Consider the following 20,914-nt stretch of genomic DNA (forward strand, 5'->3'; position numbering starts at 1 on the left):
GAGGCCCCACTGGGAGTGGGGCATGCAGCAGCAGGCCCAGAGGAGGGCCACAAAGATGATCAGAGGGCCAGAGCACTTCTCCCAACTGATAGGATAGCTCTCTAGCATGAGAGAAGGCTCCGGGGAGACCTCATTGAAGCCTTTAAGTATTTAAAGAGGGCTTATTAAAAAGATGGAGAGTGACTTTTTACATAGGCAGATAACTAGAAGATGAGAGATTTAGATTAGATGTTAGGAGGAAATTCTTCACTCAGAGGCTCTGGAACAGGTTGCCCAGAGCTGTGGATGCCCCATCCCTGGAGGTGTTCAAGGCCTGGCTGGATGAGTCCCTGTGCAACCTGATCTAGTAGGAGGCAGCCCCGCCCATGGCAGGGTGGTTAGAACTAGGTGATCTTTAAGGTCCCTTCTGACCCAAGCCATTCTATTATTCCATGATTAGAGATGCACCCTCAAGGAAAAATATGCCAACACCTTAATACAGGCAGAACACCACCATTAGAACGTAGACATGGACTCCAAAAAAAACCCTAATTATTATGCTTCCTATATTTACATGCTCATCTTGCAAATCTTGTAGTTTGCATTTATTAGTCTATCATTACATGACTGATGTATTCATGACAGATAATCCACCAGTCTCTCTAGAATGTTTCTGACAAAGACAACTTACTTATTTCAAGTTGGGCAGATCTAATGGGTCATATCTAATATACTGTCCGGTATTAAGGCTACTACACAATCTTTTACAGTAGAAGCAATCAAAATCACAAATGTCTTGGTTTTATAGTCCTCAGTTTATTTGCATGTAATTTTACATAGTTTATACTTCACATCACGCATTTATTCCTTCTCTTGACAAAAGGTGTGACAAGGGTTCTTGCCTTGCATTACTTTTTGAAACCTGGAACTTGTGTCAACAACAACAAAAAAAAAGAGACCTATAAAACATTAGATCAATATAACGTAAATATAGCATATATATTAAAAGTTGCTTGTTGTTTCACTACAAGGAAAACAATTTGGAAAAAAAAAGATTATCAGTTCCAGTTGCTAAAATACTTCAGTGTATTTTCTTGTGAAGTCTCAGTGTATGGGAATGCTTTTATTAGCCCACTACCAAGCAACGATTAAACTGGTACAGTGGAAAATGAAGCACAATAGTAGACAGTATTATAGTTCTCTTCTGCAATACAGAATTCTATGTCACAAAGAATATAACAAATGGGATGTTCATAAAGTTCTTTCAGTGTGAACCTTATGAAAAGACTGTTTCCCATCATGTTGTAATATTCCATCATCTCTCTTATTTTGCCTAAGTAAGCCACATCAAAGTACAAGTAAGCATTCCAAGAACTATGAAGAGATTTTCAATGATGTGTAAATTACTGAAAAGTTATTCCAATGTAGAAAACTGGGTAAAAAAAATAAAACAACACCACTTGGAAATGGTCATGGACATCTTCCTCTTTGGCTACTTGAAAAGTTATAAAAAAAGACATTCATTTCATAACCAATTCTAGCGTACCTTTAAAAAAGTGAAGAAAAAATAAAGTATGTCTCATTAATTTGATATGAATTTTCCAGAGTACTCTGCAATATATTTTCAAATATAAAGAATCTTACTCTTTACAAAAACAAGTTCTAGCTTATTAAAGAACTCACTTGAATAATCTTAGCAGCACTCCAACAATTAACTACCTTGATTTTACTGGAAAAACTTGATCACTATATTTTGAGACTGCTTCTTCTCAAACCATAAGCAATGTTTCAGAAGTTATAAAAGTGCAAGAACCACCTCATGTTCCAAACTGAAAGCATGTGCTAGAAATAATGAAATCAGTATTACAAGGTCCTGATATCACTGAAATTAAAGCAATAGGAATAATTATATTTTAAGAACATTTTCCAGTGCAGTATCATTCCAGTAAAAACATAACACACTTCTTACTGGAGATTTTAGCAGTCTAAATAAAATAATTATCATTTTTCAGCTGCAGCAAGTGAGGTGCACAGACTAAGTGATTTGAGCAAGTAAGCAATGCAATGGTCTCAGCAGGTCAGCGGTCAATTGTCTTCCCCATTTGGATGTTTAGCATTTTTGTGCTGTTTTAATAAAATAAAAAATGGCAGAGTACAATACTCTAAGGACCTTCTCATCCATTTGGATAAACACTTTAAATTCCATGTTGGACCTCACTGAAGAGGAGCCTCAAACTAGGTCCCACAAACCGTTAAGGCTGCCTTTCAGCCAAAAACTGCTGTTCTATTTAAGCAAGCTACTATGAAGCATTGAACATTTGAATGAACATTTGAATTCACTATCAAAAAAAGATTTTTGCAAGACATTATAAACATTGGAGCAGGATTGCTCTTGTTAAGATGTTATTCCTGATAAAACTCTGTAAACAGTAATTTAATTGGCAATACCTGCTGCTTTGCAATATTTTAAAGACTAATTTTTTAATACCAGAACTACGTTTTTCTTTCTTTCATAAAGGTTTCCAAAACAGGTTCTAGTGAGCCCAGAGCTCTGCAATTACATGTGAATATTAATCTTGCATTTTAAACAGATAATATTACTATATTCAGTTTCAGAAAGATTCCTCAGAACTAGTTTTGTTATACTTCATACTAGTACAGCGTATCAGCACTTCCTCTATCACTTGCTTCTTCGGTGATAATTAGAGATCTTCATTTTGCATTATCCGTATTCTGAAGCACAATAGCCACTCTGCTTGGAATGTACACCTAGTAAAAAGATGACAAGAACAAGAAGAGCTGAGAAAACCACAAACCTCACAGGATTCAATTTCTACAAAAGCGTATGTGAAAACACACATGAAATACTTTACCCCTTCATAATTTCTCATTTTTGCAGTGCAGTAGGTCATACTATCACATTTTAAATGTGCTTAACTGCTTACTCCCCAGCACTTGAGTCATACAAGACAATCTAAAAGTTTAAAAGACATTTTAATTGCAATCTCCCTCCTCTTTTCTCTTTTTTTATAAATCTTACTTTGATAGATTTAAAGAGGCTACCAGTAGAGGGCCTCATATGACTTCCAATATCCAATTTAAAAAACTTGAGAACATCTAAGTCAATAGACCATATAATGATAAATGAGGAAGTTTTACAACAGCATTTGAACACCCTTCTGCTGTGAAGTAAAGTTGCCCCAAGGTCCATCATATCATTTCATACAGGTAAATACCAGCAATATGACAAAACAATGTATTCTCAGTCTTGGCATCTGTGGAGTTTCAATGTCTGAGCAATAAAACTTGTTCTAAAAACTAGATACAGATTCAAATTAATCATTACACTATTGCATTTTGCTTTACCGTCTTTTACCTTATTACCATGAAAAAGATACGCATATAATCAAAAGACTTCTCATAGATCACAAAAAGCTCATGGCAATATATTTTACATGACATTTCTTCCAAGCAAAGTAGAGTCACAATCTGAAAATGAGACTGATATGTACTACCTACCAATTACCTTGATATATGGTGCTCCATCAATTGTCAAACACATGAATGTGTTTGCTGAACAAGTCAATAAAAATGCAATTATAAAACATAACACAACATTGAAGATTATCAGCTTCATTCTGACAACATCCTCCTTTAGACTACCCTCCATCCCTGTGGAACGTCTAAGACTGTGCAATTTCAACTATTTTATCAGCAAACTAGTGCCTGATGGCATAAAAGGTTGTCACAGTTTTCAAAACAGAATAAAGCAATAAAGCAATGAGCTTTAGGAAAAGGAGGAAAAGGAAAAGAACAGCTGATCTTCATTGAACCAGACAGAACCATGTCCAATGCTTCTTGAAAGGCAGCAAACATAATGATTTCCCCTAAGGTTTCAGTGATAAATAGCTCCTACAAATATGTGCAGTGAACGAAATACTTAACAAAGTCAACTAGTTCAGAACATATAGATAAAGGAGAGATTTTTTGAATTCTGTATTGAGAAATTCAGTGCTCTGGGTTTATATGATGACATGAAAATGGAAAGAAAAATTATTCTTATTCGCTCCTAAGAAAGAACGTGTAAAAAGCTACTTCAGTTAAGGCAACAAATATTAACATCAATACAGGATACAGCAATTCTCAATCATATTCTGGTCAATAATATATCAGATCTTAGGAGGAATAAATAATCTCCATTCCTTTAAAGTCAACTTATACCAGCTGAGAATCTGAGAACAGCATGGAATCATCCCACCAGTTCACTGTTGGTCAGAATTTTAGAACTGGTTTTAGGCACAATTTCAGAGTTTGTGTAAAATATACTTAGATTGATAAGAGGTGTGTTTACGGTTTGTCACAAAGTGATTTAATTGCCAGCTTATTAGTCATGTGTTTTTCCTCATCTGGGCAATTAAACATGGGTTCTAGTGTTTATTGATTTGGTAGGCTTTTGCAAAATCATAGAAAAGCCAACTGTGGCATTCTTTCCTAATCTTATCAATTTATTTCATTCACCATTTTAAGCATCTCCAAAGCTTAAAAAAAACTGCAAGAAACAACTAAACAATGAGGGCATGAACAAAGAACTCTCTCCATCATAGGTTAAATATTCATTCATTCCACTAGTGTAGGAAAAATACTAAAGGAAAAAATAGATAATTCCTGTTACAAATGAAACAAGATAGTAATACTTTTTTTTTTCCTTTCTTTTTTTTAAACAATATTTCCAGAAATACCACTGTCTATGTACTCTGGCTTTACTGTTTGTTTAAACAGACAGAATACATAACATTTGGGTGAGAGACAGGAGAGAAAAAATGTGACCAGAGATTGCAAATATTGCTAATATTTCCTGAGATAAAGTGACATCTGGAAGACTATCTGCCCAGGAACCAACGTTTTCAGCCTTCTCAGCCCAGATTTCTCACCACTACTCCTTCTTCTGACACTTCAAATCCCAGAGCTTCCTCAGCCTTTCCCATTCTTTCATCACCTCAACTACCACTCTTGTGAAAACACACCCCACTTACTTCAATTTATTTTCTCCAACCTTTTCTTGATTTCCTCCTAGCCATAGATACTCTTCTTCCACCCAGCCTAAGGGCCATCATACTTGTTGCAATTACTGAACTCCTTCAGCAGCCTGGCAGTAGTGGTGTACTGAGTAGACTATGCCCTATCCGTGTATGGAAGAAAAAATAAAGGCCAACTTTTTTTGTCATCTTTAAATACTGAAAAAATGGCAACTGCATGTTTTGTTGTTGTTGTTTGTTTGTTTTTTTCATTTCTGAGCACTATGCATTTTCTTAATATTTGGTTTAAGTCTTCAAATTATTTAAGTCCAAGTTATATTAAAGAATTTTAAAGATAATTTCAACATACTGAAATGCATTAATGAAGATATCTGTTTTAACTTATTATGCTATGGACCTGTGACAAACTCCATTCCATTTAACTTTGTATTCAGCATAACCCCAGTCCTTTTTTTTAGGGCTTCTACTCAGCATGCTGATTTTCTAATCTTCACTGATACATGGCATTCCTCTGCAAAATTTTTCTTCATAAATTTGTATGAAGTTTCTGTTGGCTAAATTTATCAAGATACATCTGGATTAGACCTGTAACATTCACAACTCACACTAATTCAGTGTCATCTACACATTTGCTGTCTCATCAGTATGGTTGCTGCTGAAGACTCCAAAGAGTATCAGACCCAGCAGCAATTCCTAGGGCACTCTTCTTGATACCACTCAACAACTGGACATTCACCCTCTGAGTACTAAATCTGCAGCAGTCCAACCAGCTCTCAACCTGCAAAACAAGCTTCCTATCCAGTTTGTACTTCCTAGGTAAGAATGCTGTAGGAGACAAAGCTGAAAGTCTTACTGTGTTGATTGTATTAACCTCATGCACACAGCTCGAGTCATTTCATCACAGAAAGAAGGCAGGTTAATCAGGCATATTTGCCTTTGCTAAATCTGGATTGGCTTTCTGATAGACCCATCTCATATGCCTCACCTGTTTAGATATGGATTCCAAGAAGATGCGGTCCACGATGTCTCAAGGGACCAACCAGAAAAGCATACTGGCCTACAAAGTCTTTAGGTTTCCTTTTTGCTTTTACTACAGCTTTCCTTCAGCTGTCAGAAATTTTCCCTGACAACTATGATTTTTCACAGATGATAGCAGCCTTGCAACCACACCACTGAAATCTTTCCAGATTCCTGGGTATATCCTATTTATCTAGCCTCTTTAAGGTGTCCCTAACCTATTGCTCTGCTGCTGCTTCTTTCTTTTCAGAAGTGTACTGGCACACAAAAGGGTCTGAGAGCAGGCTTTGCCCTCAGACTATGAGGCTTAAAAAAAAAAGCATTAAATACTTCTGCTCTCTCCAGAGTACCTATCATGTTTGACTCTTCCCTTTGTCAAGGGACTTGTATTTTTTCTTAAGCTTTTCTGCTATTTGTACACTTTTTGTACATTTGCAGAACTCCCATCTTGCCATTCTTTATATCTCTAGCTAGTTTTTAGCTTCAGCCAGGCTTTGACCTCTCTGATTAGGCTCTTAGTAGTTTACAACTTGCTTTTATATTTCTTCATTACTAACCCATATTCCCTTATTTGCCAGATGCTCTATTTTGTAATTAAGTTTGTCAAGTAGCTCCTTATTTTTTATTGCTGTGTTCAGCATGTATGTTCTTGTCATTTGTAATTTTACATAGAACAGTTATTGAGGTGTTGACTTTCAATTAACAATTATGAAAATAAAAGTCACTTAAGAACTGATAACTGACTTGTCTTTAAGGTATGTTTTAGAAAAAACAGACAATTTAATGTAGAAATATTACATTACACTGGTTTATATCCTTAACTTTGATTTAGCTACCTATACAAGAATACAAAAAATAGATGAAAAGACTAAAACTACTGATTATTTCCTATTTTAGTTCAGTAAAAATAGCTTAGCAGCAACATCAACATTTTCTCTCTTACCATGTTTACTCTATTATTCTTCATTACATTGGTCAAAACAATCAAAAACTTGATCTCCTTTTCCCAGTCTTTCTTAGCCAAAGTGCATCTCTACAAGACCTGGACACTATCACAGGACTTCTGGAAACCTTTAAATTGTTAGCCTCCTTGTGCTCCAATTGCCCACTTCAAAATATCTATCTCAGGTCATGTAAAAATATATAAAAGTACCCTAATTAAAACTGTCACAGGAAACCCAGGTATTTATCAGTAAAAGACTATTATAGAAATGTCATTTTTGATGTTTTTTATACCCCGTGAAGAGGGTCTCAGAAGTTTTTTCTAGCCTTCCTTTTCCTTTCATATTCTCAGTGAATTCGCTCTTTGCTTTCTACACCAGTTGCTTGCTTATGACCTCCAGTCCTCTGTCATGTCACACAAACTCTGCTATTTTAGGAAGCCATGAAGACATAAGGCCTTTGCTAATGGACAGAGTAGAATATGGGGAAGGAAGAACATCAGATTCTTTTGGGACAGAGTTAGGGTGACTCGGCTGTGAAAAAAAAGTTTTTAACAAAGTTAATTTTCAAATGTTTAGTCCTCAAACTATTGCGAATCTTTTTCTCAGTGGAGTATTCAGCAGGAATGAAGTGCAATAGTTGTGACTGACTTCACAAGCAGAATTGCTAACAGATATGACTGAGGATAAATATTTGTAAGTAAAATATATACAAAGTGTTTTTTATTATCCCCCCTGACCTTTTCATACTTCTTGTCCATTTTAAACTGTAAGGCAATCACACTGAAATGGGACAAATTCCATATAGATCAGGGTTTCTGGAATTAATATAGTTTACATACTCCAATACATGCATGAAAACATTTATTGCTATCAACCTGCTTTCCACCTACACACATCGTGTTATGTCAAAATCATACTCCATTCATGTGGGCTATCACACAAATAGGGAAAAAAATGGTATTGCTACTATTTGCCAGGAATGTATACAATGCTTTTCAGCCATACAAATGCTTATTTCTTATACTTTTTTTTTTTTCCCTGTAAACATCCAGACAATTTCAAGAAACAAGAGATTAGAAAAGCTATAAAGAATACAGGAATACAAAATACAGGAAGGATCTGTAGACAGCAGAACTTATAAGCATGAAGCTCACCTTATATATTTTGAGAGGACCATAATACGTAGCAATCTTGAAATATATATATATATATACATATACACATACACATCCACAAGCAACAAGTTCTACAAAGGACAATTTCTACTTTCAGATCCATCAGACTACAGACTACATTCAGTACCAGGTGCAAGCACAACTGAAATTGGCTGGAAGTGCAATGAACTACCCTTCATTCTACTTTGAGGGTTGGAAAACATCAAGTCCTAAAAATCATTTCAAGGTCATTTTGCAACAGATGGGAGAATTACTGGAACTCAGAGCTAGATCAGGCACTGCAGAAAAAATATTTGATAGTGCATATTGCAGCTGGTGGATGCAGAAGGCAATGTCACAAGAGCCTGTGCCAACATTTTCCCAAACTTTTAATTAAAATGAGGGCTTTGGACAATCTCATGTCTCTGTATCACTACTAATTGTCAGACACTGACACTATTCTGAAAATATAATTAACCATCAATGAATAAGATACGTGACAGCTTTTCCTTTCTGACTATAACTTGTTATACAAAACCACAGACATTTCAGATTTCATTTTGCTAGACATTGCATATGAAAAAGAAGGTATGCTTAAAATAATGTGAAGTTCTGTCTTCCAATTTGTTTTTCAATTTATAGCTGTAAAGCATGAATATGCAGAAAATCATTTCTCAGACTGTCTTGCTTCATTTATGTAAAAGATCTCCGTATATTACACAGGCTCTATCTCAAAATTTCTATTATCTTTTGTACTATTTCTTAAGAAAGAGTGCTTTAAAAAACAACAAAAATGACAAAGACAAATGTGAATGGAAGAAAGATTGAATGAAATTCGACAACATTAACTTTGGAATCATTACACTTGTTGCTGTTGTTTGTTTTAAGAAGTCAAATGATCGATGAATATGAGCAACTGAATCTATAAATCTTAATCATCAAGAGGTAAAAATAACAAAAGATCTTGCTACTATGAATCTTATCTGATATAACAGATTATTATCTGTTATAACAGTTAGCTTTCTAACTACAAACAATCTTTCATATATTCTGCGTATCTGTAAATGGCAGGAGAGAAAACAGTTAAGGACTACATCACTCCCTAAAAATTCAATACATAAATCCTTATCATGAAAGTAATTCAAATGACTATTATCAAAGCTAAGGTCACTAAAAGCTTTTAGATCATCTCAGTATGTGAATATTTTAATTTGTCAATAGACTCATGGAGGCAGGAAGTTGCACTTTGACTTTAAATATTATACATTATGGCCAAGGTTAAAAAGCCCAACCCAGCAATAAGTATACTCTTAAAATAAGCCACACAATTTCTATTTCATTAGGGGGAAGGGAGGGTGGCAGTGTGGGGTGGTGTATTTCAGCATCTATTTTTTAGATGACTGGAGCTAACTGGAAAGAGCTATGGAGAAAGATGGCAAAAAGGAAATGTATAAAAGCTGAAATACATTAAACAATAAACTGCATACTATTTCGCAAACAACATAACACACTCTACAATATTACATTTAGCCTGCTTGTTACTCAGTTCTGGTGGTACAACGTATAAAACCCACTGCTTCCCTATAAGCCCTTACTTCTATTTGTTAAAAAAAATACTTAAGTTACTTGGACTACATTGATATCAAACAACATTTTACAGCAAAATTCAATCAAGTCAGTTGCCTGACAAAACATTTGGAACAATGAATGTCATTAAAACAGATCCCATTTCCCCCTCCTGGTCTAAGTTTCACATCCAACAATCAAGAAAGCTATCAACAAATGACTTTGTACATAAAGGGACACTAGGATCTGACTGGAGTTGAAATGCTTCTACAGCATTTAATTTACTACCTGCAAAGAAATATGAAGACTTATGCAAAACAAAGTTTATACAAGCATGAAAAAACACTAAATTTTCATAAAACATAGCTCAAAAAAGACTACTGAGGAATATCATGGTGGAAATAAAAACAGAAATAAAACTGTGGTAAAAAGTCCATTTGTACAATGGCAAAGAGGTTAACGGCTTGTTATTAGAAGGTTTGATGACATGGAAAGTTATGTAGATTGCATATATTTGTTAACAATACAGAACAGAGCAAGCAGAGAAATGGAAAAATTAGATTATAATCACTATTTAAATCAGTCATATTACAACAGATTTTTTGGTGCATTTTTCTATTGAGTTTTCAAGGTGTGTCTAATGATTTTGAAATCTGGCCTTCTTACAGCATTACTAAACAGAACCTGAATTATCATCTGTTCATCAGCAAAATATTTCAGTGTAATACCTAGCAGTGCTTACAAAGCTTCATCCAGTTTTCTTCGCTCCAGGTATTTCATATTTCCCTTCTTATTTTGCATCGTCACTTCGTGTTTTTCTTTTATTAGGTGATGTTTCTAGAATGAACCATGCCACATCTAATCTCCTATTTTTGTAATGTGTTTGTGCACTATTTAAGCTTGACTTGAGCAGCAGAATTATTGCATGTGATTTCATTTTGCCATAGTACTCTGGGCATGTTTTGCTGACAGTGCTTACTAACACACCTTAAGGGAGGTGCATCTGTCACCATAAAAAAAAAACAAACTTTCAAGTTCTATGGTGGATGAAGAACTGAAATTTTTGAAACTAGATACTTACGTTTCATGCATTATGCAAGTACAATAAGATATTTATTAAACAACCAGTAAAAAATTTGTGTGAGTTCACTGAGGTGGCTGCCATACATCTTCTGAAAAACTCAAGAGAAGACATCTATTTGGATTTTATAACCTTCAAGTAAGACCAAAGCAGTTCTCAAGGATGACTGATTATCTAAGAACTAGGATTTAAAATGCTATTTACAATAAAACAAAAAATGTTTTATTGTAAAATAGCAATTGGAGATATTTATTGTAACTTTTGTTCTTCGTTTCTTGAAGTTCTATCTTGCTAAATTTGGTCTGGTTTTCCAGAGTATTTCCCCAGCTACATTTCCTTTGTGTCCTTTTACTACCATTTTACCTTTACGTGGTGCTTGTGGCATCTTCTGGGCTGTTGACTGAAGCTGGTCTGTGAATTGTACTGCTGAAGGACATAAAAGACAGTTATCATGACCCATTCTGATGGGTTTCTATCTGACCCAGAAGTGCCATTGCCATGCCACAATTTATGCTGCAAAAATGCATTTGCTGCTTTGCTTGTCACATGCCTTATCTTCTACATGCTCCTAGCAAATCGCATCTTCACATTGTTCCATTTTTTCTGTCTTGAATGACTTGCACTCGTCATCTAAAAGTCCAAATGTGAAATATACATTCTAAATTAGTTAATAGCCTCGCAGAAGTTGAGTTAGTGGCAGATAATTAAGATGCTCTCTAATCACTAAAGCAAGGTATTTGAATTGGACACAGGAAGCAAGAATTCTGGGAGCATTAATTTGCTGTATAACCTTCAGGAATGAACTCTCAGAGTCTGTTTCTTACTGTGCAAATGAGAATAGATACTTACCTACACTATGAGGGCATTGTCACATACAGACATTAAAAAAAAATGTTCCCAAGATCCTTTAGGCAAAGCATGATAAAAGCACAAGAATTCTTTTCATGAAATAAAACCATTTTAAAACATGCAAACAAAAGAAATGCCAGTACTCTGAATATAATGAAATAGGGTGAAAGCAAGTGTGAGATAGATTAAAAGCTACAATAATTCTCAGGAATTTAGATCTTGCGAGACACATTAAGATGTGACACCAGAAACTGATTTCTCCATTCTGTCATGGAAGAGTGGCACACACAATCCAGTGCAGAGATCCTCTGTATCTGTAGTCTGTTACAATACAAATGTAATGTATGTACAAGTATTTCTGTGTACAGCTATACCTATGTATAGAAATACACACACCCCTTCACACGTATATGTTTTAAATATGAAAACCTAGTCAGCAACTTAACTGTTCTCAGAACTTTTTCAGTGAGCTCTGCCTTAATTCACGGCCGTTTCTTAATCATCTTAATCTCTGAGCTTGTTAACATACATACACATGTATGTGTATATGTATAAACATATCTAACGAATGGGAAAATAAATTCATAAATTGTTAACTGTAGTAAGTGATTATGATTTCAAGAGTAATGACAAAGGAGTTATTTTGGTTTTGATTAGTCACCACCTCAGCTAACAGAAATCATATGCAAGTATGTAAGATAGTTTAGGACTGGAAATTCTTGATGGGAATAGAGAAGGTCTGTTCTATGCTGGAAATTTTTTCTGTAAACTAAGGAGAGGAAGAAGCCAGTTGCCAATGCATGATTTGCTCTTATTCATGTTTGTGGAGTTAAGCACATGATATTAAGAAAGCGATGCAAAAATTAGTTTCTATGGAGCTTTATTCACAAATAAAGCATGAAGATGGTATTTCTCAGACATGAAAATAAAGTAAATGATTATGTTCAAAATGACAATTCAAAAGCATGTTAGAAGGTTTTCATGCATATTGTTTGGCAAGGAATGTTGTGTCTGTACTGCAAGAGGGCATGCACATTTAAATGTAATGTCAAAAAAAGGAAAGTCAGTTAACATTACAGGTCATAATAAAATCATAGCATCACCTCTCCTATATTCATCTAAAGGGTGATTTCAGAAAAAAGCACAAACAAAAAACAACACAGAAATATTCCTAGAATAGGCTCCATACTTCTCCGAAGAACTTTAAAAATTGTTCAGATATAAACAGAATGTCTTACTTACCATAAGTGAATTATGTCGATAATTGTGAGGATATTCTTCAGAGAAGTACTCTGTATTGTGGTCCAGCCTTTGATGTCCTCCGTATTCTGAAGCATCAGAATCCAGAAGGATTTTATACTTAAGGAAAACTGTTAAGGAACTATGCCAAATTACTGTTAAATGGGAAATAAATCAAAGCAGAAAAACTGAAAGAACTGTTGAAACATATTTCAGCCTATATCAATACATACGATTTCTTTTTTGTTTTGTTTTTTAAATCAACCTAAGAAAATAGTGGGAAAATATACAGAACCTATAGAAACTGTGTGACAGTTTGTCTTGAAATTTTCATCTTAGCATAGTCATTCCTAGTAAAGAAAGCACCTTCTCATCTCTTCTAAAATCTTCAATGAGAGAGAAATTTACAGTATTACAGTGGTAATATGCACAGCAATTTGTGTAATGATCTAGACTAAAAATGCAACACTAAACAAAATGAGTGGTTGATTTGACATAACACAATTGTGAACAACCACAAAAATTACAATCAGTGTTTAACAGTCAAAGAATCTGATCAAGCGTCAATGAGAAGAGTATATACTCTTACAGAAAAAACACCTTGCAACTCCAATGAAAGTTTTTCAGAAGAAAGTTTGAGTTATTATAACACAGAGGAACAAAAGGAAGGTTATTTTTAATAAAAGACCTTGTAAAACAAATGTTCTGACTGCAGTTGCTAAAATGGCATGTTATTTAACATTTTAACAATGAGTTGGACTACCTGCACATGTACTTAAAAGGATTCAAACAGATTTAACAAAAAAATAAGAGAAAATAATTTTAAAAGAAGAAAATCAGAAATAAGGTGGAAAGTAAAGAGCTAATACTCAAAAGTATACTTCTTATTTGGGACAACAACAAATTAAATGTTTTATGATTTTCTGGAATTTTGACAGGCCACATTCAAGGTTGTTGGAACACCTCAGCTGTAGATGTTCGTTACACAAGCTATTTAGAACCCTTTAATTTAAGTACCTTTGAATTTCTTGCTTGGGTATCATTAAAACATCTTTTACCCTTCTGAAGTTATAACAGAAAGACTCAATCTATCCCACCACCAACAACCAACCAACCAAACAAAACAAACAGATAAGGAAATAAGCATTCTATTATCCACAATCTGTTTCCTTAATTTAAAACTATGGAAGAACCTTGTTTTGCTAGAGCTTGTATTTAATAGAATTAGGAAAGAGTAAAGCAGCCCTACTGATTTAAATCTCCAGCAACAAGAAACTGTTCATTTGAAGCATGACATAACACAAAAGATGCCTAAACTAAAAGTGCAAATTTACCCTGTGGTTAGAGACTAGAAGATTGCACAGGTTTTGGTGACAGAAGGTAAGAAAAAAGAAATACAGATACAGAAGAGGGAGGAAAACCAAAGCTCTCAATTAGCTTCTTAACATTAGCCATTCAGTAGTGTCTTCTCCAGAAGTATTTGCTGCAAAGGAGACCAACATCCATGACTGCCATGTTAGTATTTGATTTCTAGAGGGCAAGTACCAAAGAGAGAAACAGAAGATCACTGCATTCTCTAACATTTTCATGTGAGTGTTTGTTAAAAAAATCTTTTGTTAGAAAAATTATACTTTATTAATCAGCTTTAATACTCAATGTGTGCACTACTCCCCTCACCCCCTTGTATTTTATAAACATGCCCAACATACCATTCATCTGTTACCATGCGCAACATACCAAACCAAACCCCAAACTACAGCTCCTAGTTTTCTCTTTGGTACCCTTTCAAATCCAGCATCAGCAAGGGCTGCTACTATTCCACTGCATATTGTATGAACATGAATGTCTCCCTCAAGCATTTCATCCTTTGCTACTGTGATCTACATTATACATTAAATTTAATAATTTATCAATGTTGCTGAAAGCCCTGACATCTCTAATGATTCCTTTAAAACTATTTACAGCAAATGCAATTGTTATAGCTATGCTAATTTTGAAACAAATTATCCCATTTCCTTAATCCAGGCTATAAAAGTATGTCTAGCAATGCTCTCTAGCAATCACTGCCTCTCCACACCGCACAACATAGCTGATTTGGCATAAATACTGCTAACCAGATCCTGAATAATGGGGTCAAAAGCATCCCAAGATCTCCACAAATTAGATATTTCTCAGGGAATAAGACTTTGTTTGGTAAACAAGCCCATTTGCCTTCCAACTTAAACCTCACAGAAAAGCTACATTTCACATTTCAGAATTTTACAAGCATTTCAGTTTACCACCATGAAAACATTAAACAACACTTATGCATTTTAATTAAGCACATAATAGAAGTATTTTCTTTTGCAGTGGGGCCTCTCTTGTTTCAGCAGCAGAGTGTTGGATACACTAGCCTGTACTCTGACTGAAAAAAGACTGACTTCTGTTCAGTTTGATGCTCTGATTTTAAATTTCCTTACAGCTACAGTAAAGGAGAGCAGCAAAAGCAATGAACTCTTGTACAGATAGAGCTGGAAGTGGAAAGTGTGTCATTATCTACCACATTAATTACTGAATTACTATGCTTTTATGGTATTTTAAAACATATATTTTAACACAAATTTCTAATTTAATCTTATGCATGCTTAATGACACATAAAATACTACTAAGTAAATGAAAACCATAAAATAGAATAATTTGTATTTTCTTCCTCATGCTTTAGTGTTGAAAAAAAGAATCCCAGTATTATTTGTGGGGGTGATAGACCTGCATAATTAGGAGCTTTGCCGAAGAGCAAATGGGAATTTCTACCGACCAATTTTAAAATTATTTAAGGCTTACTGAGTATTTGTAAAGAATCAGTCCTCTGTATGGTCTGGTTTGATTCACATAATTTTATTTGAATGTGTTTGATCCATGACAGATGTTTAAGTGCAGTTGGGTCCTCTGTATTATACATAACTCCTATTATACAGATTATCTAACTTGACGGGTATCCTGTCATGTAGGAAGTCCAGACATGACTGAGCAAAACTGGAAACAGAGGAAGGATAACCAAACGTGTAGGAAAAGACTGTCATCCTGTCACACATCCACCTTTTATAATGTTTTTAAAGTTAGGACTAGACATCACTATAGTTTAAATTTTATTATACAATTAAACGTTTAAGCACCCATACCTCTGTTTCTCTGGTGTTTTCCAGCCATGCACATAGAGCATGCATGTGTACATTAACATTTATTTTCTTTTCAACTCATATGTAAATCAGCTCACATGTTCTCACCATACTTCTCAATATATAAGAATACCTAGTAAAGATTTCATTTTTATCCCTTGGTACCATTTCTTGGCTAAAAGCAAGAGGATATGGTCCTAGAAATACAGATTGGACAAAGCTAAAGTACAGATCAAAAAGGATCAAAAACTGTGCTGAAACACTTACTTTATATCTGTATATAGAAACTTTTGGAAAGTGAATTCAGGCTAGAAAGAAAGGTATGGACAACAAACATGGGAACACTTTGAAGAAGCTTTTGATCCTTTAAACAGTTTGGGATTAGCTGGCTGCCCTGAGCCAGTTATAGTGGCAACAGCTAACACTGATATGACCCCACACCTACTACAGCTGGAAATAATACCCTTATGACATGATTAAATTTACTCATTCTCATTATATCCATGGGGATTAAAAGTTTTACTCACACGAGTAAAGGCTAAGGTACACCTGGATGCTTTGTTTGGGAGTGTCTAAACAAAGTTTTGGGTGGTTTATTTTGTATGTTTGCTTGCATAAAACAACTTTCCCATAAAGCCTCTTTCAGTATTTTCTAATGGAAATAGCTACCGTGTATATGCTGTCATAGTTGCACACAGCATATAGAAGACCATCTCTTCTCTAGAACACTACATCTCATTAAATAGTTTCAGGTCCTTATTGTTCAAAATACACTAGCAAAAGCTGTACAAAAAGCAAGAGATATTTAACTAGGGCATTTGACACAACATGCAGAATATTGTGTTCTGCAAGAATGCAGAAAAAAATCCCTCTACCCTGCTCCAAAATTCATTGTCATAGATTCTTGAAGCAAAAGATCCTCCAACACTCATAAAAAGAGCAGACCTCCACATGCAATCTTACGTTATGCGTTACAGAAAAAGTAAGCTTTATAAACATGGAGAAGTGAAGAGAGTCAACAAAATTTCTTAGTGAAGAAGTTAAAAAGGTGCTGTATCTGTTTTGACACAGCACTCTACTCCAGAAACAGCAATTACAAGATGGCTTTCTTCTTTCAAATAGAAATTTATATCATAGTAGATTAAAAGAAAAAAAAAGTTTTCCTCAATCATTAACAGTCCAATGTAACACTGAAGTGCTGAAAAATTATATTCTTACTGAAGCCAGACAGTGAATTAAAGCAGTTATATTAGCATTACTCAAGAAGGACTTACAAAATAGACCCCTAAACCCAGAAAAAAGAATCCAAAATTATAATGAATTAATAAGTTTCCAAATCAACACATCTGCCTATATGTTCCATATAACTTGTTTCAGCAGATAAAAATTCTGGTGAAAGCAAATGTTTTCAGATTTTACCTCTTGCAAAATCATTAAGAAGTGGCCGTGACAAGAAGAATATATGCAAATAAAATGCTGAGGCTTCCAGTGACTATAATTTTAATATTAAAGGAATGCTAGCAGTATTGGACACTCTAGTACTCTCTCTCTTCTTAGGCAGAAATGAGTTCACACGATTTCCATACACTTTCATGAATATCTATTATCTAATGCCATTGCCTGAAAAGACAGAAAATTTTTGAATTATTAAACTAGGATTTACTGAAGTTTTTAATGAGGATGCATTTAGCAACTTCACCATCATCCTTAAGTGTAGCACATGAAAACCAGCGCTGACTCCATCTGATGCGGAGTGTTAAACTGCTTCTTAGTATGGTTAGTTTATTAGCTACATGTACAATGACTGCACAAGATAAAAACTCTCAAATAAAAGCCTTTAACGAGTTGGAAATATTTTGACAAATCTAGCCCTCAGACTCTGGTAAAATATTTTTGCCCACCTGCAATGAAAATCAAATGCTACCTTTCAAGTATCGTACCAGGATTTTCTTTTGTCATTTTAGCAACAAGCATAAAAGCAGTCTACACCTGAACCAGATTTAACATTGTAATAAATGGATGCTCAGAGGTCAGACTGAATAAACTGGCAAAGCTGTGTTGAATGACTCACAGCAGCATTTAAAAGCTGAATATAGAAGTCTTTCCAACTTTGCTCATTAAAATAAAGTCACTCTAAGTCAACAACGTAGAAGACTACAAATTACTCAGGAGCAACCCTTATGAAGTGTGGGTTAGAAACCTCTCATTAATGCACCACAACTTCCTTGTACTACTTTCATTTAAACACAAAAACTGCTTATCCTGTTTTTTTGTTTGTTTGTTTTTTGTCTTTAGTACTTCTGCAATTCAAAATTGGAAACTAAATGAGGAAAAATATGAAAATTCACAGGTGTAGGTTTCATATTTCAACTGAAGCCTTCATAGATTTCAACCACTACCAGAAGTTCAAGTGCACCTAAATGCACCATCATCTGAAACTATTTTTCCTTACTAAGACATTTTTGCATTCCGTACATACCTGACCCTCTGGCTGTACTGAAGATATTGTACTTATTTTCTCTGGGTAAATGTGTCTCAGAAAACAGAAGAGAAACCCTCCCTGGTTTCATGAATAAGACATACTATGGTTATTCAGACAGGTTTTTCTCCACTTGCACAGTTTTTTTATTTTTTATTTTTAAATCAGTTTAAACGGAGTATGAAGTTCAGTATACATGCCTACCTTAGTAAGACAATATTAGAAGCATACACAAAACTTGTCCCAAAGACAAAACAGGAAAATATTTCAGTTTGCTTCCCCCTGACATCTGAATACTCAAGTTGTGTGTCTAAAGGTTGACGATGTGAAATACATAATTCGTCTCAAAAGCTGATAAATGAAGAAAAACACTCCAGATTCAACACAACTCTTTTCAAAGCAATGTGTTTTAACTCAAGTCCAGAAAATTCAGAAATCCATCTTAAAGTTTTTTTCTTTACTAAATAAGTTCAGATCAGATCCATTTAAATATTTCACTATTTCAATCTATTTTAAAGTCAACTATGAGAGTGCTCTGGCATTATCAAGAGTTTGCTTTCCAAATCTAAGCAGGCTCCATTTATTTATTTATTTATTCATTCGTGTTTACTCATCTTTAAGAACTTTGCTGACAGAAATAACAAAGGGTGAAAAGCTGCTATTTAGGAAAGCTACTGCTAAATAGCTGCAGGAGCTCACTTAGGCAAGAAAGGTGACCTCCACTTACCACAGGAGTTTACAAGCACACAGGAGGGTAAGGCACAGTATCAATAAGCTTGTCTGAAGGAGTGAAGATAAGGATTACAAGTCATAGGATGGGATCACCAAACATTCAGGTTGGAAGTCAGCTACAGGGTCAGAACAGGTTCCTCTCTGCTTTATCCAGTAAGGTCTTTAAAAAGGTTGCTGTAAATACTGAGCCTGCATAACGTGTTGGGTAAACTGTTCCAACATTTGCTTGCCTGTCAGCACTCTGGACAAGTTTCTGTTTGGAAAGGCAACATCTCTGCAACTAGATCTGTAGCTAGTGAAGCTGTACCGTGATTGTAAACCCCATCTAAGACACAATTCAGATTTGAGATTGGATTTACTGGAACCATACCCTACTCCTTCCCAAGAAGTAAAGATACCTGGGGTAGAGAATGCTGTCCATCATCTGTTTTTAAAAACTATGAATAAAGGTTGTTGGGAAAAGTACTCATATAGAAAAGTCATGAGGATGACAATGAAAATGAAACAGGACTGTCACGTACAAAAGTACTAGCTGGTTTGAGAAGTCAAAGGCAATAACCATGAATCAAGGCCAAAGGAAAATATTTACCCTACAGAAAGCAAGAACAGATAAGCTCTCCTGGCAACAATTTTCATTGCCAAAATGTTACCACTTGAAGTAAAAGAACATAGCCTGACAAAAAGTGAAGACGAGAAACAAAATAAGAAGGAAACCCAGGTGCATTAACAGCTGTATAACTGTAAATCATTATAATAAAGTTGGATTGTTAAAGATACTGAAGACCTGCAATTTCTTGAAGAAATTGATTTTGTAAAAGAAAAGCTACGGGCACAAGCATAATTTATGAATTACTAACTTGCACACAAAATGAGAAATATAGTCACAGATCAATATGGCTAAACAAAGAACTTTTCATTCACCTCAAATCCTAGGAAGAAGTACAAAGAAAGCAGAAACCAGATTTTCAAGCTAGGAAGAAATAATACCAAGGTAATAATAAGGAAGTTAAAGGAACAAAATGATATGCTAGTAACATACACTAAGGAAAACAAGAACTCATTTTTAAATGCACCATGTACACAGAAAAGATGAAGAAAAGTGAAGCTTCCAGAAGGACTGTAAAGCGCCTACAGTGTTTAGGTCTTTTTGTTTTTTGCTTTTAACAGTTCTTGAATATCAATAGAAAATCAGGTAACTAGCATAATTAATTTCAAGGTAAAGGGTACCTTTGTTCCTCCTCTCCACACATTCCTAATTTTGGAGAAGACTAAGGTGTCAACCTGCAATTGAGAAAGAGCATATTGGAGAGCTTATAGATAAATTTTCAAATTAAATTAAGCACCTCGGCCTGGTGAACTTCAACTCTAGATATTTAGAGGGTATTTGAAACCATTTAGAAGTTAGCTTATGGCACAGTACCGAAGTGGAGGGAAAAAGTACTGTACCTTTTTGCTTCAACCAAATATGGATGCTTTTTGCCTCAACCAAATGTAAATAGGGATATATGGATGTATTTAAATCCACATCAGTTGGTAATCACGATGAAAAAATGCTGATTTACTTCACTGTCTGCTTATCCTTGTTTACTTGCAATGTATCTGATTCATATTGTGCTAATAGGAAAATGAATAGCATATGTTATATCCTGTTTTCATCCCACTGTTGTTTAGAATGTAGGGTC

General features: G+C 34.8%; 1 protein-coding gene across 10 annotated transcripts in view; it reads right to left on the reverse strand.

The window, feature by feature from the left end:
- Positions 1-775: 775 nt before the first annotated feature.
- The window catches only part of GBE1 (1,4-alpha-glucan branching enzyme 1), a 186,635-nt gene continuing 166,496 nt past the window's right edge, over positions 776-20,914 (reverse strand). For 2 of the 10 annotated variants that reach the window (XM_083802247.1, XM_083802246.1), the window contains 2 exons: positions 12,869-12,986; positions 776-2,748 (listed from right to left, as the gene is read on the reverse strand). In XM_083802247.1, coding sequence (XP_083658373.1) covers positions 2,692-2,748; positions 12,869-12,986 — 175 coding nt within the window. In that variant the 3' untranslated portion in view covers positions 776-2,691. Of the gene's footprint in view, positions 2,749-11,140; positions 11,204-11,243; positions 11,408-12,868; positions 13,021-20,914 lie in introns of those variants that run through there. The other 8 variants (XM_083802245.1, XM_083802249.1, XM_083802248.1 and 5 more) reach the window with 8 other exon arrangements.

Source organism: Anser anser (genome assembly GCF_964211835.1).
Source record: "Anser anser genome assembly, chromosome: 1".
In the NCBI taxonomy this organism is placed as follows: domain Eukaryota; kingdom Metazoa; phylum Chordata; class Aves; order Anseriformes; family Anatidae; genus Anser; species Anser anser.